Below are 25,711 nucleotides of genomic sequence, written 5' to 3' on the forward strand. Positions count from 1 at the left end.
GGGTGTGAGTAGAGGAGAGGCGGGGGCGGCCAGGCACCTCCCAGTCCTCCCTCCTCAACCCACAGCAGTGCAGGAGGCAGGTGGGCCAGAGTCTCCTCTCAGGCCCAGTTAGTTGGCGGCACGCAGGACAGAGGTCACTTGAACCCAGACCGCACATCCCTGGTAAATACATCAGCTTTTAAATCAATCTTAGTTCAAAGTCCAGTGAATTCTGTGGCAGAGCTCAGCACAGAGCGAATTCCAGGACCCACAGCTGCTTCTTCCAGGCCCAGGTAGGGACGGGCTGGGTTCTCCTGTCCGAGGACACTACGACCACTTTTTCTTCCTCCTCCCAGGGACAGAGCTCGGCTTTGGGGAGTGGGTGAGGCTCAGCCTAAACCCTGCGGGGATGGGTTTCAAGTAGAAATCCTGGGGTCTCCCCCATGCCTTTCTGAGGAGACTCAGGGGCAGAGCAAACAGATTTCAGGTCACTTCAGACCTCTGCTACAGGCTGCAGCATCTAGGATTTAGGGACTTGCTTCTGAAAGCAACTCGGGAAGGTCCAGTCTGATCGACTTACCGATTGGGCCGAGCATGATCTTGGCTCCTTCCAGCCAGCATTTCCAGGCTGGCTGAGATGGAAAACTGAATTTTCCAGGTGCAAACCTTTGGCGGGTTTTTCTTCTTTGGGTCTTGTAAGGGTCTGAAAAATCCTTTAAAATTTGTCTTTGTTTTTGTTTTGGAGTTACACCTGGCAGTGCACCTGGGCTTATTCCTGGCTTTGCTCAAGATCACTTCTGATGATAGAACAGGAGTCAGCTGTGTGCAAAGCAAGCAGCCTACATGCTGTACTATTGCTCCAGCCCCTGAAAACCCTTTTGTTTGGTGTTTTCTTTTTTGCTTATTTGTTTTGTTTTGTTTTGTTTTGAATTCCACCTAACAATTTTCACTGCTGCCTTGGGTCTTGGTTCTGTGTAGATAGGTGGGTTTGGAAAGTTGTGGTTTGTCTTAGTTCAGGGAGGGATTGTGATGTGGCTTTTATCAGGCACAGAGGTTCCCAGATGCATTGGGCCTACTGACCTCTTTCAGAGAAAACATCATTCAGTAATCTCTCTGGAAATATACTGTTTATTTATTTATTTTTGATTTTGTTTTGTTTGGGGTCATGCTGGTTGATACTAATGCATTACTCCAGCTCTGTGCTCAGGGATCACTCGTGGCAGGGCTCGGGGGACTCTAAAGGGTGCCAGGGATTGGATGTGTACTTAAGTGCTTTACCTTCTGTACTATTCCTTGGGCCCCCATGGACAACTACTTTATTTATACAAAGTGCACCTAAAGCTAACCAACCTCCCCCATTATTCCAGAGTCCCGTGGCATCACCCACTTTGGGAAGCAGAGCCTTGGAACTCTGAGACACCACCCCCCCCCCCCAGCCCCTGAGAATGTTTTCATCCTTTCCTGTCCCTGTGCTGCCTTTGCCTATCATCAAAGGGGTAGTGGTCTGACCCCTGACTCCCCTGTTTGGTTTTTTGGGGGAGGGCATACTTAGCAGCACTCGGGGATACTCCTGGCTCTGCACTCAGAAATCACTCCTGGAAGGCTCGGGGGACTATATGTGATGCTGGAGATATCGAACCTGGGTTGTCAGTGTGCAAGGCAAACACTTTACCAGTTCTCTCCCCCTGTTCTTTTTGTTTTGGGGCCACACCTGGCAGTGATCAGGAGTTATTCCTGGCTCTGTGCTCAGAAATTACTGTTGGCAGGCTAAGGAGACCATATGAGAAAGTGGGGAATCGAACCTGGGTTGGCCACATGTAAGGCAAATGTCCTATCCACTGTGCTATCTTTCTAGCCTCACCCCCTGCTTTTTCTTGCAACAAATAACTCAGGGACTTGGAGTCTCTATTATGACTAATTAAGTTGTCCTTATCTCAGGCTCATTGTATGTTCTCTGTACTATAAATGGTGGAATCACTAGGGATAATGTCCCATGCCCAGAGGTGACTTGTCAGCTCCATCCCATCCAGGTGCAAGGACATGAGGACAGGAACTCAGATGATTGGGGTTTGTTTTGTTTTTGAGCCACACCAGGTAGTTCTCAGGGCTTACTTATTCCTGACTCTGCATTCAGGAATTACTCTTACTGTTATTTGGGGGGACCACATAGGATGCTGGGGGTTGAATTGGGGTCAGCCACGTGCCCTACCTCTGTGCTATGGTTCTAGCCCCTGATGATTTTATTTGGGGGGGGGGATTGGGTCATACCCAGCAGCACTCAGGTTACTCCTGGCTCTATGCTCAGAAATTGCTCCTGGCAGGCTCAGGGGACTATATGGGATGCTGGGATCCGAACCACTGTCCTTCTGCATGCAAGGCAAATGCCCTTTCTCCTAAATGCTATTTATCTGGCCCCTGCTGATTTGATTTTGATTCATTTGTCAGTGACAGGACATCAGACAAATCTGTCCCACTGAAGATTGCATTTATTTCATTTCTAGCAGGGTCTCCTGTCTCTTTCTTAAGGCTGAGTTGAAAGGAAGGTGGTAAATAAGATATGCTTGAGCATTAGATAAGGGCTGTATCCAGAGCTCTGTGGATTGAGTAGGGAGAGAGTGTGGGGCTAGGTGACAGGTCTGGTCCCATTGAAATGAACCAATGATAAACAAGCTGTTGGAATCATGTGATTGTGAAGGTTTTAAGCCCTAAGAGCAAAACCTGGGGCTTGTAAACAGTGGCTGCATTCTTGTCCTTGGAACTGAGTTTAAATGTCCTCCTTCCCACCCCACTCCTTCAAGAAGGACTTTTAAAATAGGTCTCCCTGCCTGGCTTTGCCATTGTTGTACATAATCTGTAACCTTTATCTCCAGAAAACATCCTGTTGGCTTTTTTTTTTTTTTGAAGAATTTTATTTATTTATTTATTTGGGGGGGGGCACAGCCAGCAGTATTCAAGGGTTATCCCAGGCTCTGCACTCAGAAGTCACTCCTGGCAGGCTCAGGGGACCACATGGGATGCTGGAGATCAAACCCAGGTCCGTCCCTGGTTGGCCGCATGCAAGGCAAACACCCTACCACTGTGTTATCACTCCAGCCCTCTAGTTGGCTTTTTTGTTTTGTTTTGGGGTTTTTTTTTGGGGGGGTCACACCCGACAGCGCTCAGGGGTCACTCCTGGCTCTACTAGGCTCAGAAATTGCTCCTGGCAGGCTTGAGGGATCATATAGGACACCGGGATTTGAACCACTGTCCTGCATGCAAGGCAAATGCCCTACCTCCATGCTATCTCTCTGGCCCCTCCTGGTGGCTTTTATCATGTGGCTTCTTGAGCCATTTGCTGCATTTGCTTAAGAGAGCTCTTAAGCCTGTCTCAGAAGTTGGGCTGAGGGGCTTGTGCCACCACTCTGGCCCCAGAATCTCTACTTCTACATGGACAAATGCATGTAACAGAGATCCCTGTGGTAATATTTTAGGCGTTGGATAGTAGAAGGTGACAGCATCCTACAGTGAGCAGGGAGTGGGTTCAGCCTAACACAATAGCCTCACATTCTGTTAATTTTTTGTTTGTTTGTTTTGGGGCCACATCCACTGGCACTCAATTGGTTACTCCTGGCTCTACACTCAGAAATTGTTCCTGGAAGGCTCAAGGAACCCTATGGGATGCTGGAGATCGAACCCAGGTCTGCCCCAGGTCTTCTGCTTGCAAGGCAAACGCCCTACTGCTGTGCTATCACTCTGACCCCTCACATTTTGTTCCATTTCTCTAGACTCCCCTGAACTATTTGCTTCCTGTTCACAGACAAGCCTTCTCTCTTTTGCTTGCTTCCTCTTTGCTTTTCTCACCCAACTTTTCTGATTGGGAGACTTTATAGGCCATGCATCGAGCCTCAACTCAAACTGGGTTTGAATTCAGGGCCCAATTGTTTATCAAATAGTGGTGAGGGGAAGGGTAGGAGAGATCACTTGTAAAATTATTATTATTTGGGCGGGGGCCATACGCAATGGTGCCCAGGGACTGCTTTTGGCTCTGTGCTCAAGGATCACTCCTGGTGGTGTTCTGGATGTAGTGGTCAGCCACATGTAAGCCAAGTGCTTGAACCCCTACACTAGAAGTTGATTTGATAGTGATGGGTGCTAGGCTTTTGAAATGTGAAGCTCTTTTGCCAAAACTGATAGCTGTGTACGAGCCAATAACATTGTATCAGGACAGAGAGAGGACAGGAGGGAAGGTGTTTAACTTGCATATGACTGGTTCAATTCCCAGCACCACGTATGTTTCCTGAATAATTCCTGAGCCTTCTGAGTGTAGCCCTAAACAAACTAAAAGTTATTGTTAAAAAAAAACATGGGGGAGGGGAGAAATCCTAAACAAGCCAAATAGTTATAAGAATCCAACTAAACTTTCTAGGTTTTGTTGCTTTTAAAATGGACAATTAAGGGGCCACAGAGATAGCACAGCGGTAGGGCATTTGTCTTGCACGAGGCCAACCTGGGACAGAGCTGGGCTCAATTCCTGGCATCCCATATGGTCCCCCAAGCCTGCCAGGAGCGACTTCTGAGCGCAGAGTCAAGAGTAATCCTTGAGGGCTACAGGTGTGGCCCCAAAACCAAAATAAATAAAGTGGACGATTAAGAGTAAATGAAGTGGGGCCGGAGCAGTAGCACAGCAGTAGGACATTTGTCTTGCATGTAGCTGATCTGGGACATACCTGGTTTGATCTCCAGCATCCCATATGGTCCTGAGCCTACCAGGAGTAACTTCTGAGCACAGAGCCAGGAGTAACCCCTGAGTGCTGCTGGGTGTAGCCCAAAAACAAACACACACACACACAAAAGTAATTGAGGTGGGCCAGTAACTCTTTTTTTTGGGGGGGGGGCACACCCAGTGACGCTCAGGAGTTATTCCTGGCTCAGAAATTGCTCCTGGCTTGGGGACCATATGGGACGCCAGGGATTCAAACCGTGGTTCGTCCTAGGTTAGCTATGTGCAAGGCAAACGCCTTACTGCTTGCACCACCACTCTGGCCCCTGTGTTCTCTCTTGAACACATATTTTCTCTATTTTTCTCCACTCAAATCTTTCTAAGCAAGTTCCATTTGATAAAAACTACCTTGTTTCACTGGAAAAAAAAAGAGTAAATGAATGCTGACAAAGGGTATTTAGGCTAGTGCTTGGAGTCTGGTAGAAGCTGCATCGAAATATAAATAATATGGCAATATTTTTCCCAAATATTTTGCAATTGTTTAATAGTTCGGGCCCTACCTGTCCCCACTGTGCTGGGGACAATTTGAGGCAGGGCATTGTCTGATCTGAGTTGAACTCTTATCTGCTTACAGTAGCAGCTGTAGCAAGTACATACAACTACTTGATTCTATGATTTTATAAAGGTGTTTGATGTCTTTTTTTTTTTTTTTGGCTTTTGGTTTTTGGGTCACAGTCGGCTGCACTCAGGGGTTACTCCTGGCTCTGTGCTCAGAAATCGCTTCTGGCAGGCCATATGGTGGGACCATATGGGATGCTGGGATTTAAACCACTGTTTTTCTACATGCAAGGCAAATGCCCTACCTGCATGCCATCTCTCCGGCCCCGCTTGATGTCTTCTGAGTATGGTGGCCAAGGAAAGATTTATCTATAACCCAAAGTTTGAAATGAGCCTTGAGAAAGGTACCGGGTCTTGAATTCATTCACTTGGAAAAGCTGTTTGCTCAGTGCCTCCTCAGAATCAGTAATCAGACTGAACATGTGGCATGAGCAAAGGGCAGGCTGGGTGTGGGGCAACCACAGGTGGGTGAGCCTGGTCTTTTGAAGGAACGAGGGGGGGGGGGGGAAGATCTGATGAATTATGCTGAGCCTCAGAGCCTGAACAAGGAGTCTGGACTTCCAATTAAAAAAAAATATATATATATATATTATATATATTGTTGTTGTTGTTGTTAAATAGGGGAAATGGTTGTAGTACTGTTGATTTTTCAGGATTTTTCTTAAGGGTTACTGCTCAAAAAAAATAAAAAAGAGTTACTGCTCCTTGGCCGGTGCGGTGGCACAGCAGTAGGGCATTTGCCTTGCATGCAGCTGATCCAGGATGGACCGTGGTTTGATCTCCTGGTGTGCATATGGTCCCCCAAACCAGGAGTGATTTCTGAGCACGTAGCTAGGAGTAACTCCTGAGCATCACTGGGTATAGCCCCAAAATAAAAAAAGTTGCTAACTAAAAAGAATTACTAACCCTAACACCTAAGTGCCCAAGACCCTCCCTCAGGGTCTCTGTGGCAACTCTGCTCCACCCCCTCCCCACACTGCTTGGTGATCCCAGTTTTTTTGTTTGTTTGTTTGTTCTTGGGCCACACCCGGCGGTGCTCAGGGCTTACTCCTGGCTGTCTGCTCAGAAATAGCTCCTGGCAGGCACAGGGGACCATATGGGACACCGGGATTCGAACCAACCACCTTTGGTCCTGGATCGGCTGCGTGCAAGGCAAACGTCATTGTGCTATCTCTCCGGGCCCGGTGATCCCAGTTTTGCCTTCAAACGTCAAGAGTTTGTCTTCTGGGGCCGGGCGGTGGCGCTCGAGGTAAGGTGCCTGCCTTACCTACGCTAGCCTAGGAGACAGACCGCGGTTCGATCCCCCGGCGTCCCATATGGTCCCCCAAGCCAGGAGCGACTTCTGAGCGCATAGCCAGGAGTAACCCCTGAGCGTCACCGGGTGTGGCCCAAAAAAACCAAAAAAAAAAAAAAGAGTTTGTCTTCTTCAGATACAGTCATTCTATTATTAGGCTTCTCCCTTTACCATAGATGATTGAGATCATTTGGTATTTATACTTTTGACCTATTTCATTAAACTAATTGTCCTCTAATTCTACCCAATTTGCTGCAAAACGCATGATTTCATCTTACAGCTGCATAGTATTCTATGATGGTTAATAACCATGACTTTTTTTTTTTTTAACTATCCCTGGCATGCTCAGAGTATATTCCTGGCTCTATGCTCAGGGATCACTCCTGGCTAGGTTTGGGGAACCATATTAGTGCCAGGGATTGAATCCAGGTTGGCTGCATGCAATTTAAGCACCATAGCTGCTGTACTACTGCTCTGACCTCACCACAATTTCTTCACTCATTTACCTGTCATTGAACATTTGGGTTGTGTTCTTTTTTTTGGGTGGGGGGGCCACACCCAGCGATGCTCAGGGGTTACTCCTGGCTGTCTGCTCAGAAATAGTTCCTGGCAGGTACGGGGGACCATACCCCAGGATTCGAACCAACCACCTTTGGTCCTGGATTGGCTGCTTGCAAGGCAAACGCCCGCTGTGCTATCTCTCCGGGCCCTTGGGTTGTGTTCTTATCCTGGCTATTGTACTTAGTGCTGCAGTGAACTGGGGTGTGCATAGATCCTTTTGAGTTAATGTTATTTTTGCTTTGGTTTGGGGCCACACTCAGTGGTGCTCAGGGGTTACTCCTGGCTCTGACTCAGAAATCACTCCTGGCAGGCTTGGGGGACCATATGGGATGCTGGGGAAAGAAGCTGGGTCCGTTCTGGATCTGCTGCATGCCAAGTAAATGCCCTACTGCTGTGCTATCACTCCTGTCCCCTTGAGTTAATGTTTTTGTGTTTTGTGTTCTGGGGTAGCTACCAAGAAGTGGGACTACAAGGTCATAAGAAGAAACTTTGTTTGTGTAGGGTTATTTTATTGGGGGGAGGATGGGTTCCTTGTGGGGGGGGCACATCTGGCTGTGCTTAGGGATTTCAGGCTTTCTCCTGACTCTGTTCAGCGATCATACCTGGCATTGCTGGAGAATGAACTCCTTTTGGCCACATGTAAGTACCCTACCCACTGTAATGTTACTTGGGCTGCTGTTTGGTTTTGTTTTTTGTTTTTGGGCCACACCTGGTGGCATTCAGGGGTTACTCCTGGCTCTGTGCTCAGAAGTCACTCCTGGCAGACTCAGGATCATATGGGATGCCAGGGATCGAATCTGGGTTTGACCCATGTCATCCATATACAAGGCAAATAAATGCTCTGCCTCTGCTAGTACTCTGTCCCTCTGTTCTTAAGATGTCTTCATACTCTTTTCCACAAAGCCTGGATATAAGGTTTTGTGAGTGTTTTGTAGATCTTAGACATTAGCCCTTTGTCTAAGTACTGTATGTAAAACTTTTTCTCCCATTCAGTAGGGTGTCTGCTATGTGTTTTTCCATGCTAAAACTTTTCAGATTCTTGACTATGTGCTAGACCCACATGAGAACAAGATAGGACAATTTCTTTGGTAGTGACAGAGGTGTTTGGTGGTAAAGGATTGTGCTAAGCACAAAGAAACCAAGCGTAGAAAGGCCATTTAGAAGGTCTTACAAAATAAGACTTTATAAGATGAGGTCTTATAAAATTGCCTCAGGATGTCCTGTGTCCTCATCCTCCCCAGGACATACTTCATGTAGCAGAATTTCCACACACACGACATCAATTCCCTCCATCTTCCAGCCTGCAGAAGTCTTAGATAAACAATTAAAGTGCCGAAATCTTGGAACTCCAGTCCAGAGTCCTGCATCATAGGTCAAAATACCACTTAGCCTGGCTGTGGGGTGGAGTCTGGGTGTGGGTAGGGTAGATGGTATTTATCAAATGAACTTGATAAGCAGATTCCAGTCTATCATCAGTGAGAAAGACTTACTCACTTTATCATGATCATAAGTTTTTTTTTCAATTCTTTCTTTCTCCTTGACTGTATTTTTATAGGTCTTGCTTTTCAAAGGTAGAATCCAAATGGCCTTAAATATAGTATATGCAGCAAAGATCGAGAGTCTAGTGTTTCCCTTGATCAAAGCATAGAAGGATGATATTATATTGAATTGTCTTTATCTGTTCCCTGCATGGGCTATCAGCCAATATCTGCATAGATACAATAGAATTTCGTAGTGTTGTTAGAAACAACTGAAGCTGGAATAGGCTCTGAAAGAAGGTTGGACAGGACGTCTTGCCAGGCTATGGGAAACTCTTCTCTGCAATTGCTGACTTCATATCACCGAGCTCCACCAAATGAATTTTCCCCACAGAAGTCGACAGTATGTTTACATCCCTCATGTGTGCACAGGTCAGGGATAGCATTTCTCCCAAGGGTACACTGGGCTTCCAACGAATGGTTCTCTGCAGGTAGAAGTTCAGAGGGTGCCATAACCAGCATGGATGGAGTCCAGAGCAAAAGGAGGAGAATTCAGGGTGGGTGTTCCAAGAGCCCCTACTCTTGATTCCTTCCTGCTGCCTTGAAATGCATCATTTGTTCTGTGATTCTATCTTAGGTTTGCAGATGTCCTTACATTCCATTTACTAGGAATAAACATCTGCACCTCTAGCCTGCAGAGCTTTCTTTGAGTTAAGGGCCTGGCAGGGAGAGGCGATGTTTTCTTGTTTCTTGAACTCGTACCCTGACTATGTCCATGATTGCTACTTTGAGATAAGATGTCAATGGGTCCAGAGTACTCGCTGACTAATGGTAGGTCATTGCATTTTTAGAATGAACTAAAACTGTCCTGGACTTTGGGAGCTAGGCAAAGAAGTAGCTCCCTGGAATCTTTCTTCCCTGCTGGGATTCACCTGCAGATTACAGCCCTTTTGTTTCCCCATCCCCCAGTGGAATGTGGTTTATCTCACATTCTCTTCTTAATCTTTTGGGAATTCAGCTTTGCTATCTGGGGAGCTACCTTGTCCAATCTTTCTCCCCTGGTTGTTAGGAGCCATACTGAAGCCAGACAACCCCTTATAAGACCTTGTTTGCTTATCTCTGCCCTAGTTTGTTCCTTGAGTTCCTGCAGTGCTCTGTCCCATGTCACCTGGAGAGAGATTTTCTTTTCTTTTTTTTGGGGGGTGGTGGTGGGAGGTCACACCCGGCGGCACTCAGGGATTACTTCTGACTCTGTGCTCAGAAATTGCCCCTGGTAGTCACAGGGGACCATATGGGATGCCGGGATTCTTGAACCACTGTCCATCCATTCTGTGTTGGTTCTGTGTTGGTAGTGTGCAAGGCAAACACCTTACTACTGTGCTATCACTCCTGCCCCAGGAGAGAGATCTTCTGATCCAGGTGTAGGTATTTTCTGGACAGCTTAGATGGGGAAGGAGAAGTTCTTTTTTTTTTTAAACTTTATTGATTGACTGGTTTGGGGGCCACACCTATCGGTGCTTAGTGGTTACTCCTGCCTCTGCACTCAGAAATCACCCCTGGGGCCAGAGTGGTGGCACAAGCCATAAGGGTCTGCCTTGCCTGTACTAGCCTGGAAGGATTGCGGTTCAATCCCCCGGCATCCCATATGGTCCCCCAAACCAGGGGCGATTTCTGAGTACATAGCCAGGAATAACCCCCTGCACGTCACTGGGTGTGGTCGAAAAAACAAAAAATCAAAAAAAGAAAAAAGAAATCACCCCTGGCAGGCTGGGGAACCATATGGAATGCCGGGAATTGAACCAGGTTTCTCCTGGGTAGGCTGCATGCAAGGCAAATACTCTACCGCTGTGCTATTTCTCTGGACCAATGGGGAAGTTCTGAAAAGCTCTCCAGACTTTTAGACCTATCTGAGTCTAAGATTAGACCAAATGTGGTGTTTGATTCTTTTTGGGTAATTATTTTTCTTCTCCAGATTTTGGGGGGGGGGTCACACCCAGTGGCGCTCGAGAGTTACACCTGGCTCCACACTCAGAAATCACCCCCGGTGTGCTCATTTCGGCAGCACATATACTAAAATTGGACCGATACAGAGAAGATTAGCATGGCTCCTGCGCAACGATGACACACAAATTTGTGAAGCATTCCATATTATTAAAATGACTCCATTAAAAAAAAAAATCGCCCCTGGCAGGCTGGGGGACCACATGGGATGCCAGGATTCAAACCACTGTCTGACCTGGATTGGCTGCATGCAAGGCAAAACGCCCCACTGCTGGTGCTATCTCTCAGGCCCCCTCTTTTCCAGATTTTCAGGAGAGCTCTTGATTCAGGAAAATCTGGATTAATTATTAGAGTTTTATTTCTGGGAAACAAAACCTCTCGCCCCGGCTTTTCAGTGATTGACAGTGGACAGCAGCAGTTACTAACTGCCCAGAAGTGGCCTGGTGTGCACAGATAGGGAATTCCTGGACCCAGAATCAAGATGACTGTCTGATGTATCATCCAGCCCTTTTTCATCTGTGGAAATAATTTCACAGAAAAGAAGTTTCGGGTTATGATGGCCCCCTCGCAGGTTCTAAGACAGGTGGGCAAGGACTGGACTTTGCTGCTCCATAATGCAGTGCTTAGGTGCTTCACAGCTGGAGCATTTCCTCGAGTCCTTCTGTGTCCTACTCTAGGTGTGATTTCCTCTTTAGCTAAAAATTCAGGAAGTCACTTGTGTCATTGCAGACAGCAAGTGGGGACACAGGGATTTAAAATCCGTGCTCTTTCTAATGTACAACTATGCCTGGGAAATAAAACAACAAACTGCCTTCACTTCAGACTCTGTGTGACACTGCTCAGGGCTTGCTTATGGCTGTGGCTCAAGGGTCACTCCTGGCAAGGTAAATGCCCAACCCCACTGTACTATCTCTATCCCATCCTTTCTCCCTCCTTTCTTCCTTCCCTCCTTGTGGGATCACATGCAAGGCATCTAGCCAGGCAAGCTTTACCTGGAGTTTCTTAGAAGTTGGCCAAACTGCGGTGTTTTTTTGAGGGGTGGAGAGGTTTTTGGGGAGAGGAAGGATGGTTTGTTTTTGTTTTGTGTCACACCAGGTGGTACTTAGGGGTTACTCCTGACTCTGCATTTATGATTAGTCCTGGAGGTACTTTGGGAACCATATGGGTTTCTGGGATTGAACTTTCATCCATCACATGCAAGGCAAGAACTCTACATACTGGGCCCGGATGGATAGCACAGCGGCATTTGCCTTGCAAGCAGCCAATCCAGGACCAAAGGTGGTTGGTTCGAATCCCGGTGTCCCATATGGTCCCCCGTGCCTGCCAGGAGCTATTTCTGAGCAGACAGCCAGGAGTAACCCCTGAGCACCGCTGGGTGTGGCCCAAAAACAAAACAAAAAAAAGAACCCTACATACTGTACTATCTCTCCAGCCATCCAGCCAGGTTTTAACCATGAGGGACCCTTTGCATAAATTTCAGTTTAGTTTTTTGTTTTGTTTTGTTTGGGCCATACCCGGTGACACTCAGGGGTTACTCAGAAATCACTCCTGGCTTGGGGGACCATATGTGGAGCTGGAGATGAACCAGGATTAGCCACATGTAGGGTAAATGCCTTATCCATGCTCCATCTCTTTGTCCCATTTTTTTTATGTTTTCCTGCCTCAGAACTAGATTTTTTTTTTTTTGGTTTTGGGGTCACACCCGGCAGCGCTCAGGGGTTACTCCTGGCTCTATGCTCAGAAATCGCTCCTGGCAGGCTCAGGGGACCATATGGAATGCTAGAATTTGAACCACCGACCTTCTGCATGCAAGGCAAATGCCTTACCTCCATGCTATCTCTCCGGCCCCAGAACTAGATTCTTATGAGATTGTCATAGGCAACCGGTATTTGGTGGCCAAGGCGGGGGTGGGCAGGCTCTTTTAGGTCTTCTGGCCACACTGCCACCTTGATTTCTCAGGTTGAGTAAAGGTGAGTTCAGAGCAGCTGTTAATAGTTCAACCAACCTTGGCATTCTTCTCTGATCCTTGAGGGTTTTATCCGAAGACTAAGAGGAGAGGAAGAGCAACAGATGGTGGTTTAAACACAGGTATCTATCTGCCTTCTCTGTGGGTACTTCTGTGGGCCGTTAGGATTTAGACTCCAACTCATGGGGTGCTTATGAGGATTAAAGGAATCACCGTGCTGTACCTGACAGGGAGTTTGCAGACAGTGGTAGGATTCAGTCCTTCAGGTATCCCAGCTGGTCCATGGAGTCACAGTTTCTATTCACTGATCGGGCTCATAAAGATGAAACCAGGTGTGGCTATTGGCCTTTGGGTATGAGGGGCCGGTCCCCCCATGGCTGAGGAGAAACAAGAGTGCATCACTTTTGCTGACTTCCCTTTTAGATGTTTCTTCTCCTGCCTCAGAAATTTCTCTATCCACCTGCTGTGTCTAATTTGATCTAAAGGAATTTTAGAATTCCTTTTTTATTTTTATATTTATTTATTTTTGTGTGTGTGCCACACCTGGCAGTGTTCAGACATTACTTCCAGCTCTGCACTCAGGATCACTCCTGGTACGTTTGGGGTATCATATGGGTTGCCAGAGACTGAATTCAGTCAGCTGTATGTAAGGCAGGTGCTCTACTCACTGTACTATCACTTTGGCTCCTTCAGAATTCCTTTTTTTTTTTTTTTTTTATCACATCTAGCAGCGTTCAGGGGTTACTCCTGGCTCTATGCGTAGAAATTGCTCCTGGCAGGCTCAGGGGACCATATGGGATGCCGGGATTCAAACCACCGACCTTCTGCATGCAAGGCAAACACCTTACCTCCATGCTATCTCTCCAGCCCCAGAATTCCTTTTTATAAAGAAATTTTGGAAACTTCCTCCAGGGCTGTTTCTGAACAATTAATGCTGGAGAACCGGGTGTTTACATGCTTCTTTGGAGACCAGATCCTGTGGTTCTTGAGAACTCTTCCTGGCTCTCTATGTTTGGGGTCACTTTAGGAAGTGCTCCCTAACATTTTGTTTTGGGAAATGCTTGATAGTCTTGTCAGGTTCCTAATAACTCAAATACAAAGTCTCAAATACTTTTCTGGGATGGGTTTTAGTGACTTTAAGATCCTGTCACTTGGGGCCGGAGAGATAGCATGGAGGTAAGGCGTTTGCCTTTCATGCAGGAGGTCATCGGTTCGAATCCCGGCATCCCATATGGTCCCCCGTGCCTGCCAGGAGCAATTTCTGAGCATGGAGCCAGGAACAACCCCTGAGCACTGCTGGGTGTGACCCAAAACACACACACACACACACACACACACACACACACACACAAAAGAAAAAAAAAAGATCCTGTCACTTAAGAGGTTTATGGGTCTTTCTTTTTTTTTTTTTTTTTTTTTTTTTTTTTTGGTTTTTGGGCCACACCCGGTAACGCTCAGGGGTTACTCCTGGCTATGCGCTCAGAAGTCGCTCCTGGCTTGGGGGACCATATGGGACGCCGGGGGATCGAACCGCGGTCCATCTCCTAGGCTAGCGCAGGTAAGGCAGGCACCTTACCTCCAGCGCCACCGCCCGGCCCCTATGGGTCTTTCTTTATCTGTGTGTGTGTGTGTGTGTGTGTGTGTGTGTGTGTGTGTGTGTGTGTGTGTGTGTGTGTTCCTGTTTCTGTGATCAGGGATCGCTTCTGGAGGTGCTTTGAGGACCTTATGGGGTTCTGGTGATTGAACCAATGTCAGACATGCTCAAGGCAAGCAAGTACCTAAATACCTACTCTGTCTGCCCCTCTACCCCTGGCACTTTAAAATCAGACGTTTCCACATGAGCAGTTCTTTGAGAATTGGGCCTTTTTGATCTGCTGGGTGAGGGGCAGGCTTGCTTCAGACAGCTGCTGAAGCAGGGATCATGGCAGCAGACTCTCACTTCTCAACACTAGTCCTGCGGAGGGGCGTTTTAGTCATCACAGAGAAGGGAACATGAGGCTTCCTTTACCCTGGGCTAGCTTACCTAATCACTTTGACAGTGCAGCTAGAACCACCGTGCTCTCACGTGCTGACACCCAGGCCCTGTGGATGGCTCCTAGGTTTGGAAAGGCCCCAGCCTCTCTACCCCTGCTATTTCCTGGCTGTGAAAACTACTTGTAAAAGGTGCCTGGTTTTTCTTTTTGGGGGATTTTTAGGCCACACCCAGTGGCACTCGGGTTACTCCTGGCTCTGCGCTCAGAAATCATTCCTGGCAGGCTTGGGGGACCATATGGGTGCTGGGGGATTGAATCCGGGTCCATCTGGATCGGTCATGTGCAAGGCAAACGCCCTACCGCTGAGCTATCACTCCGGCCCCTGGTTTTTCTTTATGACATAAGAATCTCATTTTATTTCTTGGTAGTGCTCTGATTCTTTTAGAAAATGTACAGGATGAAAGTATGATTAATAATTAAGGTTTATTTAAAAAAAAAAACTGCTCTTGTTCCCACCCCCATGCTCTTCCTGTCCTCCAGCCAGCACTTTGTTCTCTTTCCAACAAGCAACTTGGTTGCCAAGAATCGACTTTCCTGTCTGGAGCCCAGGAGTGATGGCCACTTTCTTTTATTTCCTGTGTTTCACTTTGCTGTTTGAACTTTGGGAGTGAGGCCTATTAGAGATGTAATGGGTTCATTGCAGACCAATGATAGTGTATTAGAGGTATCCTAGAGACGTCTGATCTCTGGACTTTCTCAGGGAACTGGGGTTAGGACATGGCAAAGCAGAAAATGGTTTCCTCCAATGCAGAAATCCCAGGGTCGCCCTAAATCCCAGGGCCACAGGGACCTGTCATGGAGCAGTGTCAGCCCTGCAGCTCTTCCAGAAGGACCTGTGATTCACCTGTTATTGTTAGGATGAGGTAGATACAGGACTGAAACTGGACCAGAGTCCAGCATTGGGGACGCTTGGTAAAACCTTCCCAGCAAGATGATGAGAGAGAGGAGCCAGAGAGAGCGCTTGAATTGTATGTGGCCAACTTGGATTTGGTCCCCATATGGTCCCCCAAGCACTACCAAAGTGATCCCTAAGTAACCTTTGACTGCTGGCCAAACAAACAAAAAGGGGAGGAACCATGTTTCAAGGTGTCTGCCCATGCCTAGACACAGCCTTGACCCATCTGTTGGAAGCTGAGGAAAAGTGAGCGTGGAGCAGGAGGGGTTAGGGGCTTTTTTGTTTGTTTGTTTTTCGGGCCACACCTGTTTGATGCTCAGGGGTTACTCCTGGCTAAGCACTCAGAAATTGCCCCTTGCTTGGGGGGACCATATCGGAGGCTGGCGGATCGAACCAAGGTCCTTCCTTGGCTAGCGCTTGCAAGGCAGACACCTTACCTCTAGTGCCACCTCACTGGCCCCCATGGGTTGGGGGCTTTTTAAGCAGCCCAGCAGTGCCTTCTTTCCTTATGCTAACCTTTCCTCCTGGAAAATGGCCTTAACTAGGCTTCAGTAGCAGATGTGCAAAGTAGCCCTGACTGGATGCTTCAAGGGCACAGGTGTTGAGCTGACGGAATGCCTTCTATTTTGTTTTGGGGCCACTCTGGCGATGCTTAGGGATTACTCCTGGCTCTGTACTCAAGAATTACTCCTGGTCGTGCTTTGGGAGCCATATGTATGCTAAAGATCAAATGTCCAGTTGACCGTGTGTAAGGCAAGCACCCTACCCACTGTACTCTCTCTATGGCTGTGCAATTCTAATTTTTGTTGTTGCTGTTGTTGTTTTTTTTTGGGTCACACTCTACAGCACTCAGGGGTTACTCCTGCCTCTACGCTCAGAAATTGCCCCTGGCAGACTTGGGGAACCATATGGGATGCTGGAATTCGAACCACCGTCCTTCTGCATACAAGACAAATGCCTTACCTCCATGCTATCTCTCCGGTCCCTGGCTGTGCAATTCTAACCAGCCAACAGCACGAACCAAAACCCATTTGAGACTGTGCCCAGAAACAATGGCTTGTCTTTCTGTGCAGTTTAGGGCTTTGGGAACTCAACCGAGACATGGCAAAACTTAACCTCTTATTCTCCAAACAGAGACTTCACTGTCTGGTCATTTCACTTTAGATTCCAAATCTACAGAAAAAAATTCACTATTCTGTGGTTGAAACCACAAGGTACAAAAATCTCTAAACTTGAGGGGTGAATGCCTTAGAAATAAGCCTCTAATTATATAGGGCTGGAGAGAGAGCATACGGGTTAAAGCTCTGGCTTCATAGTCAACCCTGGTTTGATTACCTCTTGCTCAACAGATCAGGAGTAGGTAGTCCTGAACAAAACTGGGTGTGGCCCCCAAACAAAACATAACAAAAAGAGAGAAACTATCAGTTATTGCTCTCAGGGCTCAGGATATGGCTCACTGCTTTGGAGCACATACCTTGCATGTATGAGGCTCAGAATTTGAGATCCAGCAGCACTGCATTGTTAAGGTCTTAGCACTGAATCCTCAGGTCTGCCCCAGTAGCAGTGGGAAGAGGTCCCAAACAGAGCAGATAAGGATCCAAACAGTTTCTTGTCTCTAGATGAAAATAAAGCATCTGGAGCCAGAGTGAAAGCACAGGAGTAGAGCATTTGCTTTGCATGCTGCTGACCCAGGACGGACCCACGTTCAATTCCTGGCATCTTATATGGTCCCCTGAGTCTTCCAGGAGCGATTTCTGAGTGCACAGCAGGAGTAGCCTGAGCACCTCTGGGTATGGCCCAACAACAATAACAAATCTGAAAATATAGCATCTGATGGCCTTTATTTTATTTTAAAAACATTTCAATTTGTGTAGGATTTTGATGAAGTTTCTCTATAGTTACTCCCATATTTCAGAGAGGCTTATTTTGCTTCTTCCCCTTCAAGACCTTCAGTCCTGTGCAATTGAGAACTAGTAGGGATCTGGACAGAATTCTGAACACAGATGTGCATGCATTTACCTGGGAAATTGGAGCTGGTACTTGCAGGTTAGACAGTCAGCATCTGCAGTATTAACCCAGGACCAATGAGACTTGGCGGAGGCAAAATACGAGCATTCATTGGGGGACTTTGTTTAGAAGTGTGACGTAGGAGCTCCAGACTCAAGAAGGCTGTGAATCTGTTTTAGGAGGGGCCAGAAAATGAAGATGGCCCATAGAGCTAAAACTACAGAAAAAAATATGATAGTTTTTCATTTTTTGTCCACGATGCAACTCTGGTGGAAACTTGTAGAATGTGAACAAGGTGAGAGTTGGTTGGGTACTAGAATGGATGCAAGCTTGGGGAAGTGTTATTTGCTGAGGAGTGATTACTTAGTGGAAGATGCTGAATCCACCATTGCTCAATCAGTGACTATCCAAAAATAGCTTGGCTTCACTCTGTTCTTTCTCAGAGAGAAATACGACTGGACATGCTTGACACCTAATTGTTGTTGTTGTTGTTATTATTATTATTATTATTATTATTATTATTGGCTTTTGGGCCACACCTGGTGGTTCTCAGGGGTTACTCCTGGCTCAGAAATCACCCTTGACAGGCTCCTGGGACCCTATGGGGATGCTGGGGATTGAACCTGGATTTGTCCCAGGTAGGCTGCATGCAAGGCAAATGCCCTGCCACTGTGCTATCACTTCAGCCCCAATTTTTTAAATCAATATATATTGGTTGATTTTGTGGTTTATAATACTGTTAATAATGGTTTCTAGGCCCCTAATTCCTATACCACATTTGTTACTAGTACACTAACCTCCTTCCCCCCAAGGATCCCAATGACCCTTCCTTTCAGTACCCCAGACTCAATTGTACGGATCAGTTCTGCTATTGTGTTGCCTTTGGCCCTATGTTGCTTCTTTACAGTGTAAGTTTAAGCATTGTGGAACATCTTTATTCACTCCTTTCCTTTTAACTGACTTCACTCATGATATACTCTAGTTCCATTTACGTTGCTGCAAATGGCATGCTTTTGTTCTTTCTTAGAGCTTCATAGTATTCCACTGTGCATAAATAAACCACAACTTCATGGTCATTTAATCTGCAGTTGGGCATTTGGGATATTTCCATTATGTCGACTGTATAAAGTGTGGCGATGAACAGAGGTGTGCATATATTTTTTCAAATTAATTTTTTCATTTATATTGAGGCCAATGTGAATTACAAGTCTTTCGTAGTTGTTTTTCAGGCATATAGTGACATTGAATTAGGGCCATTCTCACCACCAAAGTTGACCTCCCTCCACCCTTGTTCCCAGCATGCATCCCATACCTACACCCTTACTCCCCTAGACTGCTAATTTTACAGTCCATTTTGTGTATAGCTTGTTATAGTTTGGGTCTCTTGATTCTATTGTGGTTGACTTTGGTTTGGGTATGTAGGTTTGACCATTTTTCATCAAATGAATATTCTTGTGTTTTGGGAATAGATGCCAAGAAATGGTATCATTGGGTTATATGTAAGTTCTATTCCTATTTGTTGGGATAATCTCCATATTGCTTTCTATAGAGGCTTAATTAGACAGTAGTCTTATCAATTGGGATTGAGGGTTAAAATTTCACAACCTCACCAATGATGGCTGTTTCCTGCATCCCCTTGTCAACTTCTGATTCTTAACAGTTTCTGGGTTCTGATTTTTTTGGGGGGGGGCCACACCCATTGACGTTCAGGGGTTACTCCTGGCTATGCGTTCAGAAATCACTCCTGGCTTGGGGGGACCATATGGGACACCAGGGAATTGAACTGTGTCTGTCCTAGGCTAGTGCTTGCAAGGCAGATGCCTTACCTCTAGCGCCACCACTCCAGCCCCTCTGGGTTCTATTTTTATTACCTTAACTAAGACAATGATTTTCTCCCTTGCCTTCCCTCTCCCCTTCCCTTCCTTTTCATCTTTCTCTTTTTCTCCTCTCTCCCTGTTTTGGGGCCACATCCAGCTAAGCCTCCTGGAAGAAGGGCCTGCATGGCTTGTTCTCTGTGGGTAAGGAACTGTATTATAGGGATCTGAGAGCTGGAGCTAGTGTAATAGTATAGCATATAAAGTGCTATGTTGCATGTGGTCAACCTGGGATTAGTCTCTGGCACCACAAACAGTTCCCCAGGCCCTACCAAGAGTGATCTCTGAGTACAAAGGAGTAAGCCCTGAGCATCACTGAATGTGCCCTCCCCCAACCACAAATAAAGCAAAAATAAATAAATAAGTAATTTATCCTTCAATTGTATTTGGAAACCACTAGCAAGTCCTGATAGAGGCCATCATTATATCACCTCATTCTTTCCCCACATAGTCTTGGGTGAGATTAGAAGATTAGAAGCACAGAAGAGGGAAGACTGAGGCCTTATCCATCCCATTATCTTTTCCATGCATCCATACATTTTTTGGGGGGCCACACCTGGTAATGCTTAGGGGTTACTCCTGGTTATATGCTCAGAAATCGCTCCTGGCTTGGGGGACCATATAGGATTCTGGGGGATCGAACCAAGGTCCGTCCTAGGCTAGCGCGGGCAAGGCAGATGCCCTACCCCTTGTGCCACCACTTAGGTCCCTACATGTGGGTTTTATTGTTTGTTTATTTTTGGGCCACACCCATTGACACTCAGGGATTACTCCTGGCTATGTGCACGGAAATCACTCCTGGCTTGGGGTGACCATATGGAACACTGTCCTAGGCTAGTGCTTGCAAGGCAGACACCTTACCTCTAGTGCCACTGCTCCGGTCCCTACATGTGTTTTTTTTTTTTTTAATCACAGAAATGGCTTCCACTTTTAACCCCCGAGAATGCAAGCTATCCAAACAAGAAGGACAGAGCTATGGCTTCTTTCTGCGAATTGAAAAGGACATCGATGGCCACCTGGTCCGGCTGGTGGAGAAGGACAGCCCTGCGGAGAAAGCGGGTCTCCAGGACGGAGACAGGGTGCTTAGGATCAATGGTGTCTTTGTGGACAAGGAAGAGCACATGCAGGTAACTGGGACATTTGGGGTCTTTGTTCTCACATATTTCAGCCTCCACAATCCACTGATAATGGTTTGGGGCTCAAAGGAACTTTTCTGATTGCTTCTGGTGCAGTTGGACTCAACCATGACTGTTCTTTTCTCCAGAAAATTGAATTTCCCATAGTTAACTAAGAACCATCAGCATTGTTCCTAGATTTAATATGATTGCAAATTTGCTATAACCCAGGTCTGTATCATGCAATGCCATCTCCATTATTTTTGCTGAATCCTCACCCTAATCTTTGGGGTGTACAATTCCCCCCTTCACAGATGAGGAGATGGAGGAATCAAGAGCTTGATCAGCTGTTTGTACAATGAACCTATGGGAATGTCTGATCTTAGCCCTATTCAGCTACCAAGTAGGTGCTTTTCACCATCCAAAATGTCTTCAGAGACCAGTGATGTCTTAGCATTTCTCTCTAAGAAGAGCCAGACTTAGTTCAGGTTCTCTGGGCGAGGCTTAGACCAGATTTTACATTTCATCCTGAACCTTATCTTTCCCTGGGTCTTGGGAGGCCTGAAGCGAAGATGATTGGGCCATGCCAGCTGACTGGCCACCTGGATCAGAAGGCATCTTCTCTGGCAGTGAACAGAGGGTCATGATTTTCCTTTGCCTCCTAGGTTGTGGATCTGGTTCGCAAGAGCGGGAACTCAGTGACTTTTTTGGTTCTGGATGGTGGGTCCTATGAGAAAGCCATGAAGGCACAGGTAGACTTGAAGGAGCTGGGCCACAGTCAGAAGGAATCCAGTGTGGATGGTGAGAAGCCATCTCTGATGATGAATGGAGTGCTGCAGACATGTGCCCAGCCTCGTCTATGCTACCTGGTAAAAGCGGGGAACAGTTATGGCTTCTCCCTCAAAACTGTCCAAGGTGAGCTGGGTGGGGACATGGCAGCCTAAAGAAAGATCTTACTGTCAATGGCTTAAAAACAAAACAGGGGCCAGAATAATAGCACAGTGGGTGGGGTGTTTGTCTCTGGCATTCCTGAGCTCGGAGCCAGGAGTAATGTCTGAGCACTGCCGTGTATGGCCCAAAACCAAAAACTAAAACCAAACCAAACCAAACTAAAATTCACATCTTTTAATTGAGGTTACATTGCTTTAGCCACAAATGTGACATTTCATCACATCTTAGCTTTGGGTTGAATTAGAGGAGTTTGTGTGCAAAGTGCTGAAGAGACGGGAATTCTTCTCTCCTAGATAATGCTCTTTTTAATTTTTGTTTTTAATTTTTGGTTTTTGGGTCACACCCGGCAGTGCTCAGGGATTACTCCTGGCTCTATGCTCAGAAATCACTCCTGGCAGGCTCGGGGGACCATATGGGATGCCGGGATTCGAACCACCGTCCTTCTGCTCCTAAGGCAAACAAACACCTTACCGATGTGCTATCTCTCTGGCCCCTATAATGCTCTTTTTAAAATTTAAATAATTGATTTGTCATTGGGTTATAATGCTACAAAATCCAGTGGGAGAGATTTACATTTCTATGTGAGTTCTTGGGGGTTTTTTTTTGGGGGGTAGGGGGGTGCCACACCTAACTGTGCAACTGTGCTCAGGGTTTACTCTTGACTCTACACTCAGAAATTACTCCTTCTGGGACTTGGGGGATGGACCATATGGGTTGTAGGTATTGAACCCAGCACAGCTATTATGTCAGGCAGATATACCCACTATACTATCACTCTGGCCTAAAAAAATTTTTTTTTCTCTGTAACAATTCTATAACAAGGTAACAGTACTGACATGTTTAAAGAAACAGCGTTTAAGTTACTGTCATTTTTTACAATTACTCTCCATTCTTTAGGAAACTAGCTTTTTCCTAGCGGAAAATATTGTTATCTTGAAAGAATTTACAGCATTTGAGGGGGTTCCCAAGTGGTGCTTGGGGATTCCCACCCAATGATTTTCAGCCAACTGGGCCGTGAGTTAATCTGAAGGCCTGATGGTACAAAACTTGAGGATGACCTGGCATACCCCATGGTGGTAAGGGCCTTTAAGGCTGTACTCAGTAGTACTCGGGGACCATTTGGTGCTGGGGATCAAATAAGGGTCAACTGCATGTAAGACAAGTATCTCAACTCCTGTACTATCTCATAGACCCTTACTGTTGCCCTCTTTTTCTCCAAATTTTATTGAAACTGTTATGAACTACAGAGTCCTTCATAGTTAAATTTCAGATATACAGTGAGCCAGGGCCATTCCCACCACCAGTGTTGATTTCCCTCCACCAATGGACCCAGAGCACATCCTGTACCACCAACCTTTGACCCCTGGCCTGCCAATATAACAGGCCCATTTATGTTTAGATTTTTTTTTTGGGGGGGGGTCACACCCAGCAGTGCTCAGGGGTTACTCCTGGCTCTACACTCAGAAATTACTCCTGGCGGGCTCAGGTGACCATATGGGACACCGGGATTCGAACCACCAACCTTCTGCACGCTTTACCTCCATGCTATCTCTCCGGCCCCTATGTTTAGATTGTTAAAGTTTAGTTCTCTTGATTCTACTATCATTGACTTTGGCTTGTATATTTAGTTCTCTCCTTATTTATTTTCCCACCAGTGCATCTGAACCCCAGCTTTTCTTTTTCCTTTCTACTTAGTTTTATAGAAAAATGCAGAAATATGTGGTAAAACAAACTAATCTGTGTCCCAAGGTTCAATGTAAAAGGTGAGAGCCCCTATTTAACAGATAAGAAATAAAAATATATGGGCTGGAGAGATAGCATTGAGGTAGACTGTTTGCCTTGCATGCAGAAGGACAGTGGTTTAAATCCCAGCATCCCATGTGGTTCCCTGAGCCTGCCAGGAGCGATTTCTGAGCATAGAGCCAGGAGTAACCCCTGAGTGCTGCTGGATGTGACCCAAAAACCAAAAAAAAAAAAAAAAAAAAAGAAAAAGAAAGAAAAATATAGAAGAAAAAATGTGTGTGTGAGAGAGAATGTGTGTGTGTGTGTGTGTGTGTGTGTGTGAGAGTGTGTGCGCACATGCGCGCACGCGTGCCTGCCATGCAGAAAATCTTGCTGATTCCATAGATGGATCCAAGGTTCATGGGTGAATGGTCAATGTCTGATGTAACTATGACAAGTGTTTAGGGTGTAGGGCTCCACTGCAATATAAAACTTCTGTATTTCTATATCTATTAGATAGTAACTTGTTTCCATATGTAAGGTTTCCCCAATTTAATGTGCCTATGCAAAAAGGAACAATGCCACATGATACTACTAATGCATATGGGGGTAAAAATAACAAGCTAAACAATTTCAATAACCTGGTTCTAATATGAACTCGGAACCCAGGAGAAACTATTCTACTAGAATTTCTTACTAAACAGATCCAGAAAAAAAAAAAAAAGGGAATGGGGAAAACTGCCTCTACATAAGGAAATAGAAAATACATCTAAAGAAATATATGAAAAAAAATATACATATCCCCTTTCAGTCTTTTGAAACAGTCTGTGGGTGGAGGGTGGGAGATAAAATCCGGAGCACAACTTCAGCGTGGTCTTGTGGAGTCTGAAAAATGTCTCCCAGCATTCATATATCAGGAAATGTTCTAAAATTGGGGGATTCTCAAAAACCCAATCTGGTGGCGAGCAACAATCCATAGGGAAGGGAGGTGAGAGAAAAGGGACCGAGAGCAAATCTGCAGCAGTGGCAGTAGCAGCTTCTTCTCTGACTGAGGCAAGAAAAGCTGGGGATCTGTCTTTTCTCTTTGGGAGCTGGTTGGTACTGTTGCCTTTTACATTGGCAACAACATTACATTGGCAATAATTTGGTCCTGAGGTCTATCACATGCAAGGCAAGTGCCTTAAATCTCATAGCATCTCTATGACCCATAGCCTTTCTTCAGATGTACCTAAGTGATACCCCTTTCTTATCCAGACTTGAGTGTCCAGGTGCAAGGGCACTTGGCACTTCCTCCCGTCCTTTTGCCTTCCTTAGCACCCCCTTAGGGTTGATATTTATTGACTTCACTGATGTGTACTAAACAATCATTACAGGTTCAAGAGCATGGTTTGGTACATACATTATGGTCCAGTGAGCCCAGAGCCATCTGAAATCCCTTTCTTGTATTTAGTTGGCTTAGAAAAATCTATCAGAGCTAAGCCCAGAGAGATAGGCGAAAGCACTTGCCTACATGTAGCTGATGTGGATTTCATCTCAGGCACTCCATATAGTCTTCTGGGCCTCACCAGGAACACAGAACCAGGAGTGACCCCTGAGAACAGCCAGTGACGGCCTTAATATCCCTCCCTCTCAACTCCCACCTCAAAATTCTGTTAGAACTAACCAAGGACTGAGCCAGGGCTGTCAGACTTTGAGGTAGAGGCAGTGCTAATAATTCTAAATTAGAAGCCAAGCTGATGTAGGTGAATCCTGCTGAGGAAGATCTACCCTCCCATTGCCAGGAGATGTTAAGATGTTTGCTGTTATAATGGAATCATAATTTTTGGCCCCTTATTTCCTCTCAGGCAAAAAGGGAGTGTACATGACGGACATAATACCTCAAGGGGTGGCCATGAAGGCTGGTGTCCTGACTGATGATCATGTGATCGAAGTGAATGGGGAAAATGTGGAAGCCAGCAGCCATGAGGAAGTGGTTGAAAAGGTACCACCCCAAGGGGGCCTCACTTCACTTTTATTCTGTTTGTTTTTGTTTGGGGGCATCACCTGGTAGTGCTTAGGGCTTACTCCTGGCTCTATGCTAAGGAATCACTCCGAGTGATGCTTAGTGGTCCCTATATGGTACCAGGGGTTCTATGGCATGCAAGGCAAGTGCCTTCCCTGTCGTGCTATCTCTGTGGCCCTCAGCCTTTTGTTTGGAGGTGGATGTGGTCTTCACATGTGTTGAGAGCTGGGCCTTCACCAGTGGGTCTGTTGTAGGTGAAGAAGGCAGGAAGCCGAGTCATGTTCCTGCTGGTGGACAAGGAAACGGACCGATACCACAGTGAGCAGAAGATCCAGTTCAAGAGAGAAACAACCAATTTGAAGCTGCTACCCCGGCAGCCCCGACTTGTGGAGATGAAGAAGGGAGCCAATGGCTATGGCTTCTACTTGAGGGCAGGCCCAGACCAGAAGGGTAAGATGCAAGAAGAGCAGAAAACTAGATGGCATGATTATCTATTTTATCCTGATCTCACCTCAT

General features: G+C 46.2%; 1 protein-coding gene and 1 non-coding gene across 2 annotated transcripts in view; both read left to right on the forward strand.

Moving 5' to 3' along the window:
- Positions 1-223: 223 nt before the first annotated feature.
- The window catches only part of PDZK1 (PDZ domain containing 1), a 40,392-nt gene continuing 14,904 nt past the window's right edge, over positions 224-25,711 (forward strand). Inside the window, exons 1-5 of the mRNA XM_049782384.1 lie at positions 224-272; positions 20,321-20,532; positions 21,186-21,435; positions 25,038-25,174; positions 25,450-25,645. Of these exons, the coding sequence (XP_049638341.1) occupies positions 20,323-20,532; positions 21,186-21,435; positions 25,038-25,174; positions 25,450-25,645 (793 nt within the window). The 5' untranslated portion in view covers positions 224-272; positions 20,321-20,322. The remainder of the gene's footprint in view (positions 273-20,320; positions 20,533-21,185; positions 21,436-25,037; positions 25,175-25,449; positions 25,646-25,711) is intronic.
- Positions 10,676-10,782, forward strand: LOC126021562 (U6 spliceosomal RNA). The gene has a single exon (XR_007500067.1). It is a non-coding gene; the product is annotated as a U6 spliceosomal RNA (small nuclear RNA).

The sequence above is a fragment of the Suncus etruscus genome, chromosome 10 (genome assembly GCF_024139225.1).
Source record: "Suncus etruscus isolate mSunEtr1 chromosome 10, mSunEtr1.pri.cur, whole genome shotgun sequence".
In the NCBI taxonomy this organism is placed as follows: domain Eukaryota; kingdom Metazoa; phylum Chordata; class Mammalia; order Eulipotyphla; family Soricidae; genus Suncus; species Suncus etruscus.